The sequence below is a fragment of the Syngnathus acus genome, chromosome 3 (genome assembly GCF_901709675.1).
Source record: "Syngnathus acus chromosome 3, fSynAcu1.2, whole genome shotgun sequence".
Lineage (NCBI taxonomy): Eukaryota > Metazoa > Chordata > Actinopteri > Syngnathiformes > Syngnathidae > Syngnathus > Syngnathus acus.
Genome location: NC_051089.1, coordinates 13,993,269 through 14,008,400, shown reverse-complemented (window position 1 = coordinate 14,008,400; position 15,132 = coordinate 13,993,269). Strand labels below are relative to the sequence as shown.

The window sequence follows — 15,132 nt, the reverse complement described above, 5'->3', positions numbered from 1 at the left end:
TTTTCCCCATTCCCCATGTTGTCTAAATATAGTAAAAGTCAGTCCTACTTTTCTGCACCCTAGTGTTTGGACACGAATAGCGCAATATGATCCAACTTGAAAAGGGCAGTGGATTGGAAAAGGGATGCAATCAAAGCAGTTAGTTACTTTGTTTACAGAATATGTCTGCACAAAAGACTGTGCGCCATGCTGTTTCTCCTATTTAATTAATTGTTGGGGTATACACCACTGTGCCGCTGTGAATGTGTTGCATCATCTCGAATATACACCCTATGGTGGAAACACAACCCACATCAGGAATTGCTGCTCCAAGTGGCACAGTATCGACTATTAAACCAAAGCGAATCAAGTGGTCTACAAAATGTGGCTGACAGACACTTGCAGGCAATGATTTAATGCTGTTGCAAAGACCACCTGTTAGTAACCTCTGGTTCTGCTGTGTCAGCAGAACATGGTCTGCACTTGAACAATTTTGTTAAATAAACTCGCTTTCAAATAGTGTTTTTTTGTTGCATCGATTGAATGATTTATATGACAAACGTGTGGCAATACTTGCCCCCCCAATCAGTTCGTCAGGTTCCTGTTTTCTCAGCCAATAGTTTTTCTCATCACTGCAAAAAGTCCATGTCATCAATTTTCAGGGGAAATTTTAACACAAGTTTAAAATGTTTTGTAGATTATTTTGAGAAATCGGCAGTCTTGATATACTTCAGTCATAAATTTAGTCTTTGGATTGTGTTACAAGAGTAAGGCCATGGAGAGTTACTTCTTACTCAAATTGGCCAGGAACTCTCTTTTTCCGAGCACGTAAATAACCTTGAAAACATCAATCTTACCCCTGAAGGAATTGTAGTCCTTCCCAGTGTTTGTCATAAGATATCATGTTTGCTATATACATGTCAACGCATGCTTGAGCAACGTGTCTTTGGCAGAACTGTCTCTTAATCTCAGCACCATCTCCTTAAAGGAAAACACCAGAGGGTTTGTTTAAACAAAATGGTTATAGACTTTCCCAGGTGACACAAAAAACAAACAGACCAAAAACTACTCTCCGTCTACAAATTCTTTTCAAGAATAACTGTGCGTGTGTTATCACATTCCGATTTAGACAAAGGTCCTGGCATGTATGCTTGCTATTTTTAATGCAGGAACATAAAAAATAAGCATATTGTGATGAATTTTTCCATCCATCAGCAGCTGTATATGGCTGATAATGTTCCAGAAGTGCAAAGCATTCTAATACTCCCTTCTTCCATCTCTCTTTGGTAAAATTGACCTTCTCACAAGCTGTCATTCCTGTCAGTGCGAGCAACTTCACATTTTATATCCTATGAGCCAGATTGTAGCCTGCAAACATTTCAGATGGGGCCCAGATGGAGTCCCTATGAAAGATGTGGGCTTAAAAATAAAACCTTACTTGGTGTTTTGTGTCTGTTAGCCACATGTAATTGATTCCCGTATGACTGAGAACAATGTTTATGTCATTCCAGGTTTTATTTTCTGTTGCAATACACGTGACATTCATCAAGTTAAACGCTTCCAAATGCCTGATCTCTTGTATATATTTTTTTTCAAATCGAAAATCAGCTAATTGATTCATTAATCAATGTTGGGGGAGGACTCGTACGCCTATAATGGCAATAAACGTCACATTTTGTTCAACACATGCGGCTCGGAGGAAGTTCACGTAAAAATCACTCCATTTGTGATGTCGCTGGATGACGAATTGATCCTTTTAGCTAATACTTTCAGCTAGTCAGGTTATTAACATTCAAACATTGGTTTCTTATCTGCCCTTGATTGCTTTTTCTTTTGCTTTGTGACATTTCTGGTCAGGATGATTGGGAAGTTCTGCTTTATTTTATATATTATACACAGAAGCACAGAGGGGGGAAATACGTTTTAAAATGAAAACGTCAATGAAGTAATACTTTTGTCATACTAGTATCTCAAATGCTTGATTTATCAGCGTTCTCATGGCAGCACACCAGCTGTGTTTACATTTTCTGCTCTATACAATGATTCCCGGGACTCGTCCTCTTGTTTGCACTTAATATTCTATGTTTGGAAATTATAAATACTTACATGTGGTCCTCAGTCTGCACATAAACAAACCTTCAATTCAAACACAATTTCCTCCAGTTTGGAGAGGTATTAAATCAGATTGCAATGTTCTAATATTAAATCAAATTTTGAACAAGGGCACTCATTAATCCTCGTGAATCCCCCACTCTGAGTGTGTGCAAAGAAAAGGTCAGCCAGTGAACATGCACCCCCTTAAAACTTGAAATGCAGAGGACCTTTTAGTTGTCCTCTGCAACCTTAGGGAAAGTGTTTAAACGGACAAGAGGTTATGACGGGAATGGCCATTCACCCATGCAGCTGCCCAAAATACTCTTGACTGAAAATTTCCTCTCCCATTACCCTCTTTTTCACGTAATCCCATACAAGTACGCAATAGACTCTGGGGCCTCACAGAAGCTGCCATGTGTTGCTCAACAGCACAGAATGGAAATGATTGGTGAAATTACAGGCCAATTTCTCTCATTAATGCAGACTTCACTGAGCTGTCCTGGGTGACCCTAATGAGGGTGTCATTAAGTGGGCCAGTGTGCAGGGGATCAGGTTTTTTTTTTTTTTTTTTTTTGCTCTAAATCTTTCCAATCCTTTTCTTCACCTCAAAGCATAGAGGAAAAAAATAGTCGTAAGTGCATCGAGTAATTAAAATGTCTGCAATAAACCTCTGTATGAATTGTTTCTTGTCAGTTTTGCTTTTGGGTGATTGATTCATGTTTTGACAGATTATACAATGCCCTAAATTCTGACACTATTAAAATTGTAATAGCAAATTAAGATGACATTTTTGGTTTGATACGTTCTGGCACTGACCTAATATGTATTCAGTTCTGTGCCTTTGTGAAGACATGTATGGATATGGATTTTTGAAAAAAGATTGAAACCGCTCAGTCAAAACAACGTGTTTAACTTTCTTTCAAAATAAATGCCACTTGCACATGAACAGTTGACTATACCATAAAACATTGTGTGCGACTTAAAGCTCACTTCCCTACAATGTAATTAACATTTTAGTATTAGTCGTGTCCAGACATGTAAATAGGTGGATAAATACATTTTGAGTCCCCTCAGACAATAAAAACAACTCCGCTGTTTATAGAAGCAGTATAATAAATCACAAGCTACATCATTAATATTGTATATTTCCTGAAAACAGCGTATTTTAATGACGTGAAGGAGATTTTCAGCCACAGTATGTCACTGTATGTGAAAACACAAGTCGTGTCTCATGTGTTGAGCCTAGTGTGGATGAATGGATGGATAGATGGATGAACGGACTGACTGATGGATGGATGGTGATGCTTTTATGAAATCATCACGTTTGTTTGAACTTCAGAGGTTTGCCTGTAATGCAAATGCTTGGAATTTTAAATATTTTCCAGAATCAGTATAAAAAAGGAAAAAACAAACAAGGAAAGAACAACATATGGCTCACCCGCTGTCACCACCCAGCAAGATTATACATTTCTAAACACAAACATTTGTTGAGACAGTGTACAGTAGGTGTAATTCTATGCAGGTTCCCTTCACGGGAAATGTCTGATGCAAAGAAACAAAAGAAAGAAAGCGTCCACATTATGACTATAATGAATCTTACAATTTGGATACCTGTATTTATCACACAGTATATATCCTGGAAAGTCCTCAGATCAAAATTGAGTATCAGTAACTGGGTCTGACAGTACAAGCAATTTACAAATGTTGTTTTGTAGCAATAGTTTTACTATCAAAAATCCCTTGAAATCGTTCCAATCTTGTATTATTTTAATATGTAGGCAGCAATTTTCTATTTACCAATGTACAGCGGTATTATTGTACCACAGTACTCCCACTTTACCCCAGTGACTGGATCTTGTGAAGTGGGATGTAGCAACTTCATATTTTGCTGACCCTTAACAACATAAATGGAAAAAAAAGAAAAGAAAAAAAAAGATCATAACTGTACTGTTTGGTGCAAATGTGGTGCACGCTTGCTATCCTCATTTTTCCTATACCACGAGTCTTTGCGTGAATTAGGTGAGTGACTTCCGGTTTGAACCGGGACCAGCATTCTGTTTACATGGCTGCTGGTTGTGCAGGTTGACTTTCTATGACAGTTAGAGACTTAATAATGTGGGAGTGCTAATTATCACAGTTGAAAAAAGGAAAAACCTTTCAACCCTGATTCCTACTAATGTAGCAGAGGAGGAGGAGGATGATCTCAAAGCATGGATAATTTTAACAGTGAGGCAATCTCAAAAGCTCTGAGGTATCAGTGGTAAAATTGGTCGCATTTTGTTGAGATGTGAGACACTCTTATTACCTTAAAGCAGATGTAAGACCCAGCCAAAACTACTTCCCACTGCACGGAGACCTCATCACGCTCCAAAAAACAAAGGAAAATCAGGAACGTATTAGCAGAAATATTAGTGCAGATTAAGAGGAAAATATTGACTTGTTTAAGAATTTGTGCCAAAATTATTATTACTGACAGAAGTCCAAATGCACGTCACAACACGGGGAGTCATCTGTATGACCTATGTGTTGGAGGGGAAAATATTGTGAGTGGAGAATGGTTAGAAGTTTGAAAAAAAAAAATGATTATGAAAGAGAGAGGAAAATGAGGTGAGCATGAGAGGTTTCCTCAGTGAATAAAATGCTCTGAGGGATGGAAGCTGCCAGCCAGCATTCCTGTGCCATTAGATAAGTTAGCTCACTGCAGCCCTTAGTTTCTCCGCAGTGCTGAAGTGGCAAACTGAGGTCACCATCACAGCAAAGTCAAGGGGGGATGGTGATGAGAGTGATGTTAGAATGTTATTTAGCAACATGGTTGCACCTAATCATCTGAAGTTGCTTGTCGGATGACGTACAATCCAAGCAAGCCCCCAATTAAGTGTGTTTTTAAGTATTACATTATGTAATGTTTCATAGACTTGAAAAGCGTTGCCCGATTAAAAGTACTTGCTTCAACATATCTCGGGACGAATAGCATGTAGAAGTGAATCTCACAGAACTAAGTTTAGATTTGAAATGCAGGGTCAGATATCCAACTCAGAATAGGTGAGATTGTGTCACTCAAGCTGAGTGATACCAAAATCACACATGTCAAATAGCGGCACAGAAGTGACAGAATGTGCTGCAATACCAATGAAGTCACTTTGCTTTTCTTGCACACTTAGGCACCTCCAGTTAAATTAAACTGTTCACACCACATTTATTAAACCCAAGAGCTTATCTAACTTCATGGAGAATTTCAGAACAAAGTCATATTCTTTCCAATAAGGTAGGATAGAGGAATGTCAAAAATGATAAATAATGACTCTGCAGGGAAATGTCCTGGACTGCAAGATAGTTTATTTGAATGGGAAATGTGCTGAGTGCATTTTCCCTGGTAACCCGAGTCTGATCATTCCCAGAGGGACCTCCTGTCAAGTAATTTAGAAGATTTAGCCATAAATCACTCCCCAAACCATTACAGTATTAGGAAAGGGCTCTGGCTCATGTGACTTTCTTGAAAACCTCTTTTAAACCCCCTCTGCTAACAGATCCATACATTGATTTAAGAGCATTTTCCTACGTGCACAAATTTTCATTTCCGGCTGTGATATTCATTATTGAAATTTTTATCTTTTTCTCACAGGGATGTTGGTGGTAAATGTTACTTGGAGAAACAAGACGTATGTGGGTACACTTTTGGACTGTACACGGCATGACTGGGCTCCACCTCGGTAAGACATATTTGACTGTTTAATGTGCCTATTTATATCTGCGTTTTTATATTAATGACCTTTGACTGGTGTACGCAATTCTTTCTTGTTGTATGTCGAGGGATCTAAGTATTTGCCTTTGTATGTGGATGAGTCAGTGCATCTTTTCTACCTTACACACACTCAGGCTTGTGCTACTGAAGTTCTGATGTTATGTTGAACATCTGTAAATGTAATTGTTATAGAAATGTTTGCATTTTGCTACAAGGGAAGGCTTTATCATACTGTAAATGCTTTTGTTTCACATCCTTTGCTTCCAAAGGCTATGACAAAGAAGTAATTTGGAAATGAATATTGCTGTGATTAACAAGATTTCTTCAGTTTGCAAGATGTAAACATTTCATCAAAAATTTTCTGTCTTCCCATTTATAACTGCTTTCTGTGGCAAAAGAGAAAATATTTGTTGCTGAGAACGTAGAGTATTCTCCATGGCCCAAGTAGGATGCTCTGCTTTTTATAGATTATTGTTCTTCAATGCATACATTTATTCAAATAACCTGAATTAATTGGATTTTTAATCATTAATAATATTTATGAATGGGAAGACACTGATGTGAATGATTTCTCACAAATATTAACAATGATACAACAAAGTAGGAAGCAGATAAAGAATTAATATGCAACAGTTTATTATGATGAATCGTTATAATATAATACATTCGCCTGGTTTCAGATTTTGTGAATCCCCTACAAGTGACCTGGAAATGAGGAATGGCCGTGGCCGAGGTAAACGGATGAGACCAAACAACAACACTCCGATCAACGAGAACAGTAACTCATCAGATAACAAAGGCGCCACCAACAACAAAACACGCGGCGCTTCTAACAGTAAGGGCCGAAGGGGCAGTCAGACACCGTCGGAGCGGCGCACTCCACCCAATAGCAACACAGAGGATATTAAGGCCAGCCCTTCGTCAGCTGGAAAACGGAAGGCCAAACCTGCATCAGACATGGAGCCTAATTCTAGCTCAGAGGACACCAAAGGCAACAAACGTATGCGGACAAATTCTAACAGTGGAGCGCCGGGTCTATCGGGTCTTCTCATTCCTTCTATCAAGACCGAGCCACTTGCACCCCCCCTTGATCGGAGCTGTCCTTCACCTGTTCTTATCGATTGCCCTCATCCCAACTGCAACAAGAGGTATAAGCACATTAATGGTCTCAAGTACCACCAAGCCCGTGCCCACACGTATGATGACGTGAAGCTGGAATTGGATGTGGACAGTGAATATGGAGAAGATTCGACACTTCACCCCGAACCTGAGAATTGTAATGGTGCATCCATCTCACACAAGGGATCATTTTCTCCAGCACGCTCAGTCACGCCGAAAGGAAGGAACTTTGATGTTCAAAGTACTTCCCCATCACCTGGCAAGTTTTGCTCAAAGCAAAGCAAAAAGAAAATTGCCGAAACAGAACCGGAAATCAGTACACCAATGGAAGGCTGTGACGATGGGGCATGTCTTTCGGACGAGGCCAGTAATGATGGCATTGATGAAAAAAGAGGCACGGACAAGTCCAAAAAAGCTAACACAAAGGCCGATAAAATGGGCCCAAGAAATGTGAAGTCACCACGAACTGTTGCCACCGGTGCTTCGGCTACACAGCAAATGTACTCTTTCCCTGCAGGAAACCCGAATTCTTCCCCAGGGCTTACCCCCATTTTGCAAGGAATCCCCAAGAGTCCCCAAATGAAAGGCGCACAGTCAAAAACCCCTGCCGCAGGAGATGCTCCCTCAAGTAGCACCAAAGACAAGAAGAAGAAAGACAAGAAGAAAAAGGACGGCGGCAAGGAAGCTGACAGCCCCAAGTCAATGGGAAAGGGGGGGAAGCTGGAGGAGGGCAAAGCATCGTACACAGAAGTACCTGAACAAGGAAACAAGGCTGAAGGGCTTCTCAATGGGTCATCCGACCCTCATCAGAGTCGACTGGCAAGCATCAAGGCTGAGGCTGACAAGATATACAGTTTTACAGATAACGCTCCGAGCCCATCCATAGGAGTAGCCAGTCGCATAGATGGCAGTGGAATGCCACAGCCACTTACGCCTCTTCACATGAACCAGAACGGTGCTGACAACTCATCGGTGAAAACTCACAGCCCAGCATACTCGGATATCTCCGATGCTGGTGAGGATGGTGAAGGCAAACTAGAGAATGTCAAAAACAGGACAGAAGACCAGGCACTCAGAGAAAGTGTCAAAAAAGCTCTTTTTCCAAATCCGCCACCCAGCAAAGATTCCCCATACTATGCTGGCTACGAGACGTATTACTCACCCAATTACGTCAACCCCAGTCCCGGCGGACCAAATCCAGGCACGCCGGGGACCGACGGTCAGGTGAAGATCAAAAGGGAGGATGACCAGGATCAGGGTGAGGAAAAAGCCAAGGTTGAGGTTCATGAGGATCGCAAACCTGACATTGCTCCTGGCCAGCAGCAACAACAACAGCAACCCTCCGTCATTCAACAACGATCCAATGTGTATATGCAACCACTTTACTACAATCAGTATGCCTACGTACCCCCATATGCATATCATTCCGATCAGGCATACCACAACCATTTAATGAATACCAATCCAGCCTACAGACAGCAATTTGAGGAGCGTCAGCGACAAATGGCAGAGCAGCATCGTGCCGCTGAGAAAAAGTCCGACATGGCCATGAAAGAAAGAGAAGCTTCCATCAAGGAAGATTGGAAACAAAAGAACCCAATGCAGCCAAACCTCTCCAAAACGAGTCAGTCAGAGATTGGAAAGACGACGCAGCCCACCAGCAAATCCAGGGACTCGCCCTCTGAGGTCTCTTCCAAATCCATGGGAAGCATCAAGGCGGAGGACATAAAGTCCCAGCAAGTTGAAGGTCTCAAGATGAAGCTGACAGAAGGGGGGCACCATGGGAAGGAGGACTCAAAGCAAGGGCTGGATTCAAGAGCTCAGGCTGGTACGGAGCAGGCTGTGTGGTACAGACAGGTAACTACAATCTAAGACGATCATAAGTAGAGCAAGGTCCTCACTTGGTTTTGAGTCGTAAGCACAAAACAAGGGCCTGAAAGTTGCAAAGACATATATCAAACAAACTCATTGATAAGCATTTTCTGTGCTGGTTTGCCATTGACCTTTAATGGTTGACTATGAGTGCATAGAGGGCAGAGATATGACAAGCAATATTTCCACGTGGGAGAGGTTGTCTTTTGTTTTCAGTTTTTCTGTTCCGTTTAGATGTGCACACACTTGTCGTTGGAAACCTGCAAAAAGTATATAGACCTTAGTTGTGTAGGAGTCTGTTTAACTTTTGACATTTTATTTTTTTTTACTATTGTTGTCATTTTGTTGTGCTTTTCTGACCACCAGCAATACCCTGAGAGTCAGAAGGCTCAAGCGGAAGTTGAACACCAGCAACAACAATCTCGATGGAAAGATGAACGGGACAGAGAACGGGAGCGTGATCGCAAATCAAAGGAAGAAAGGTGCAGGCCTAAGGACTGTCAAAGCGGGCCTAAGGAGGACGGCAAAGAAATGATTGACCCTCGAATTAATTCTGAGGAACATCGGACCTTGAGCAAAGACGTTCGTACCAATGCCCACTTGCAGTTCTCATCACCACTAGCACAGCACCAAGGATACATGCCGTACATGCATGGTTACCCCTATGGACAAGGTTATGACCCCAACCACCCTGGTTACAGGGGCATGCCTTCGGTCATGATGCAGAACTACCCAGGTATGACAATTACATTCATGAGAAAATTAACACTACCTGACAAGTTGTGAGCTGGGTTATAGCTTACAGGACACTGTATTGAATATGTGTGACAAAAAATGTACAGATTTTGTAAATCCGTCTATTGTAATGTAATTTGGAGAATATTTATTCAGCAGTCAAAATCAAAACTTGTTAAAATAAACATTACTGATATTATAAATCTTAAAGGCCACTCCTGGCTAACAAAGGGCGTAGCGTATAGTTAATCATTTGCAGTTTCTGGTTCCTTCCACAGTCCAGACATTGAATAATTTGTCCGTTACTTTGCTGTGCAAAGTTGGATACGCTTCGGCTTTAACGCGGTACAGGCTCAATCACTAATCACCAAGCACTTCATTTCGATGCTAAAACCACTAGCTGTGTCAATCTTAGGTCATTTAGCATGGCATGTAGCTTATTCACTGGCACGAAGGCAACGTTTCTTGTCAGGTTCAGACCCGACCGTCTTTGAGTGTAGTAGAGGTCACTCTTTCTGCTCAGACAAAACATGTTGCTAGCTAACCGACGCGGTCGAATTAGCCTTGACATCCGACTACCCTTAGTAAGTGTCCTGAGGGGTGTGCATACGTCCGGCCGGCTAAGCGAATATTTTTGAGCAAAGGGTTGAGTTTCTGTAATGCTATTCAATAGGTAGAATGCACATCCGAAATGAACCTGTCCATCTTCCTATTCATCTAGGTTCTTACCTTCCTGGAGGTTATCCTTTCTCTCCATACGGCACTAAAATAGCCGGAGCTGAAGAGGCCAACGACAAATCCCGCACGAGCCCTAATGTCAACAAAATGGCTACAGACTCCAAAGCTCTAGATATCCTACATCAACACGCCAGCCAATACAAAAGCAAATCTCCGACAGTAGGGGACAAACCTTCTCTCGATAGAGAGCGGGAGCAAGACAGAGGAGCCGGCGGAGAAAGGGATCGCGAAAGAGATGTAGATCGGCCGCGCTCCTCGCCTTCACAGCGGATCATGCCCTCTCACCACCACCTGGGATACCCCCTGCTCTCAGGGCAGTATGATCTTTCCTACGCCACAGGTCAGTCAGTCCTCACTTGCACTTTCTTCTTCCTTTGACGATTATTTACATGACAAGGCCTTTCAGTGGATAATCCGTATATAAACTTAGCACTCAATGAACAAAAATAGACACAATGATTTTTTTCCCAGATTTACATGCACGTTTACTTGCATACGTCATCAACATTCGTTCCCTCTTTTGTAAGTCACCTTGATTGCTGCCGTGTGCAAGTTGGCACTCACATCTACTCTTATGCCCGAGGAGTGGAACGGCTTTTGAAAACCGTTTAGAGATCTATCATGCTATCTGAAGCTTTCCTCAATTATAGGCATGCATATAATTAATTATATACACACATATATAAAATTATTATATATATTACATGTGCACACACACGCACAAATAATATATATATATATATATATATATATATATATATATATATATATATATGCGATAAGGATAAGGAAAAATGCGTCCTTTGGCAAAAGAAATGTATACACTATGTACAAAATACATGGCTGTCAGAACGCCTTTAAAAAACTAAATGAAACTACCTGCACGTATTAAAAGTAATACATTAAATTTTGTTATTGCTTTGGCTCCATCTAAGGAGCCTGCGAGAAGCTGTTCAAATGGCATTCAGAGCTGTGTTTGGTTTAATGCTGCAGCCATATTCATGTTCATGTGTTGCTTCTCAAATGGTTTTGATGTCTTGCTAATAGTATTTTGCAATCCAGGACTTCCACGAGCTTCACTGTGTGATGCATGTGAAATGTTTCAATGTACAGGTGGTGCTCATTTTACGCCAGAGTCCGCCTTCCATAGTGGGGAAGTGCTAACCTTCTCTCATGCACTTATGGTCATAATTACAGTAAATACAAGAATGTAAAATGCACATCAATGAAAATATGAATTATGGTGCTAATGGAGCATTCATTATTGTGCTTCGTAGCCTCTTTGGTAACCTTGAAATGCAGTGTGGCCGGAACCATCGTAAACTGAGAAACCCCCCCTTTAATTTTTTACTAGCTGTTCGCGACCCACTTTTGGGGCCCAACCCACCAGTTAAGTCACCGCTTTGGACTGTTAAATTAGACCAGACAGCCAACTTGGTTTCAAAGGGCAAACCTGAATTGACGAAATGGCAACACGCACTTCAATCACTGCAAGTTGGTCCTTATCAACTAACCTTATCAACCTCCTTCACCTTCTCGGAGGGGAGAACAATAAGCTGGAAATAAAGAAAGGAACACTAAATAGACGTCTAAAGACTCAAATACAACAGACTTCTTTAAAATCTAACAACTTGACACAGCCTCGAGTATCAGGCTTCCAGTTGATGAAACGTTGTTGTCAGATTTGTTCTTTGTCCTGGATTTGTCTCAAAGAAAATGGACTCATTGCCGGTACTCTTTGCTATGCTCTGCTGCTGTCGAGTATTCAATATTCAGTGCAGCCCCTCAGCTCATCCATTTTAAGTAGGTCTTCTAAGGACAAGTGGATCACAGTGACGATATCAAGAGTTGAAGAATGAGCCTGAAAAGATGGCAGGCTGCACTGACACCTAGTGGATGGGCTTTGGAAGGACAGCTGCAAAACCCACCTTGAATGTTTGCAAAAGCAAATCAGGATCATTGCCATGAATGTGCCAATTAATGGGAGTTTTGCTGTTTGTCTTCAACAGGCAAACCAGACCGCCACACCTCAACCCTGCAAAGATTCATGTGACTGGCTCACATGAGAAAAGGATTTCCCGGGTGTTTCCTTTAAGACATCAGTTCAATGGTGTTTCTGTGTTTTTAGTCGATCTGCCCGAGTGTCGGCAGCTTGTTGACGTCTTTCTTCCCCGTCGAAAGAATCTCAAAGCTGATCTAATCCAAGTTCAAAGCCATCACTCTACTCCTTCATGCAGGGGAAAAAAACGCCTCCCCTCTGATGATCTAGTCTTTGCACTGTCAACAAATACAATGCAAAAATGGACTATTGGACTTTTTAAGATTTTGTTTTGACTACATTATTTTTGTGTCGTATACAGAAGAATCTAGTGGAGGATCCGGAGGGGGAGTCGGGTGACTGATGGCAAAGGGGAGTCGAATTAAATTAAAGATTTGCAGAGAAAATTTTATTGAGATGCGTTCAACTTTATGTCGCTGGCGTTTTGATGCCATGACGCAACAATATATCCGAAACTTGACAAATGTTTGGTTCTATTTGATTGGGGAAAGGGGAATATGGCAACTGCTGCTTGCTTTCTTCAGAGACTTAGAAGCCTGAGACTGAAGTTTTCATCCTCACCGTCACCATTATTTCCCATATGTCAAATCCTCAGTTCATGTTTCAGGGACCGATGTCACCGTGTTTTTGCGAAGGGACCTCATACACCTCAACCGAGATTTAAAAAAAAAAAAAAAACGTGATAAATGTTTGCTTTCGTCAACTGACTAAATTTCAATCGCGACGGTCATCTTTGAATGTCTTGAATGCCGGTGTCAACGCTGCTTCGCCTCACAGTCAAGCCAGTCAAGCCACATCAGTTATGGCGACACTTGTCGGGGTACTCTGAGCTTACTTTGCCTCATAAACTTTATGTTCTGCTGTAATATCAACCGTCCACGGATAAACGTAAAACGAGTCCCAGAATTTGTGCAGGCACCTGAATCCTCTATGAATATCCGGAAGCCCTCTGACGCGGATTTGCCGTTCAATGTGTCCATCTATGACTGATATGGCTTCACTCTTGAACACAGTCATCTCTTCATCATTTTATTTTAAATTATTGTTTCTTCAAGTCCAAACTTGATATTTTGGTCATTTGCTATTTGAGATGTAACTTCTGGCACATTGATTTACATACTCCCAAGTGTGAAAAGATGAGTAAATACTAAATATATCCACAATGTCCTCTCAATTCATGTATTTGAATTTCACATAAGTGGTGCTGCGGTGTAAATCCATTGTTTCCCATCAAGTCACGCCCAAAACCTCAGCTTTCAAATGTCTGTTTCTTTGAGCAGTCGGGTGGGTGAGAAGAACATGTCTGGGATGGAGTTGACACCAAATAGATGTTGTTTTTTGTTTTTTTTGCAGTCATTTGCATTTGTTAGCATTGTTGCCCAGCCAGCAGCTAGCAGGTCCTACATGTTGTTGGTCTTCGCCAGTACACCATTTATCAAAACGGCATCTCCTTGACGTCTGTGCTTTTTAAAGATGACGAATGGCTGAATCGGGTGAATGTGGTGGTGTTCGATTAGTATTTAATCTGTAAGGGTAATCTAGGCAGCTGTGATGTTGTCATTCAAGTCAGTGAGGTTTTAGTACCAGCAGACTTCATACATATACAGTACATATAGTTTTATCAAACAATGGTTGTGACAAGTGCATTTGTTTGCTCACAGAGTAGTACTTTTATCTCGGTAGTCAGCAAAGCCCAGTGAAAAATCGAAACTATATTCTAAAAGTGTATGAAAAGCCAGAAAAGTTCATGTTTGCTTTCAACGTAATGGAAAGTGCTTGGCTCTTGTGTTTTGTTTCAATGGTGCAGAGTATATTTATTGGCCAGCAGTTGGTGCCTAGTTGAACATTCTTGTGTGGAAACACAGAGACACTCACTCGTTTGTCCCTCCCTGACCCAATTTGTGTCGTACAGACACCCCACCCCCTCACCCAGCACCCCCCTCAAAGTACCCGCAGAGGTGCTTGCAAGGATGTTTACAGCGTCTTCTTCTGTGTAAGACATTTAGAACCGTCTCTCTCCTCCTCCCCCACCTCCTCTCCTTTCTCTCCCTCCCTTCAGGAGTTTGTGAAAAGTGTACATTACCATGGTTCTTTTTTTTTTTTTTATACAATACTCTGTAACTTGCCTTTGTAAATTTGGGCTGGAAAAATAAATCTTTTTATGAGACAATCTGTCCTGATAACTGCTCCCTTGCTTCAACTTTCTTGACTTTATTTGTAGTAGCCAACGCAGTGGAACCTCCAAAGTCAAAACGCCCACAAGTGCTACCATTTATCGGAGAAGTATACAATACAGTCAAACGAGTGTTTTGGTCTGGGGCTGGCTTGCTAATTCAGGACCTGGATGACTTCCTGTGATGTAATGGAATCGTTAATTCTGCTGTCAAACATTAAATCCTTAAGGAGAATGTTTGGCCATCAAATTGTGACTTCCAATTGAAGAGCACTTGGGTTCTGCAGCAGGACTATGATCCAAAACACACACATATTGACTTCCAAATGGCTCAAATAAACAGAATAAATAGATTTTTGAGCGGTCTAAAGTCTGAAATTGAATCCGACTGACTGTTGAGGGTGTACAGCTGGTCCCCTGTCCCACGGCAAGGAGGAAAAGCACACTACTACTCCTGAATCTGAGATTTGACTTCCCCACGGACAGTAGAAACCCTGAATAGACATTACCAGGGAGGCTGAGGAGAGGAGTGGGGAGTTGAAACACACCCGGCATACTGAGGGGTTTCTCTTTGACATGCTCTCAGTGCACCTGACAATTTGGTGGCTGAAAGCAGTCGAC

General features: G+C 41.5%; 1 protein-coding gene across 2 annotated transcripts in view; it reads left to right on the top strand.

Moving 5' to 3' along the window:
• LOC119120144 (zinc finger protein 609-like) overlaps positions 1–14,508 on the top strand; it is a 63,852-nt gene extending 49,344 nt beyond the window's left edge. For both annotated transcript variants that reach the window (XM_037246770.1, XM_037246768.1), the window contains exons 4-8: positions 5,696–5,783; positions 6,496–8,791; positions 9,173–9,542; positions 10,263–10,619; positions 12,289–14,508. In XM_037246770.1, coding sequence (XP_037102665.1) covers positions 5,696–5,783; positions 6,496–8,791; positions 9,173–9,542; positions 10,263–10,619; positions 12,289–12,332 — 3,155 coding nt within the window. In that variant the 3' untranslated portion in view covers positions 12,333–14,508. The remainder of the gene's footprint in view (positions 1–5,695; positions 5,784–6,495; positions 8,792–9,172; positions 9,543–10,262; positions 10,620–12,288) is intronic.
• The last annotated feature ends 624 nt before the right edge of the window (positions 14,509–15,132 follow it).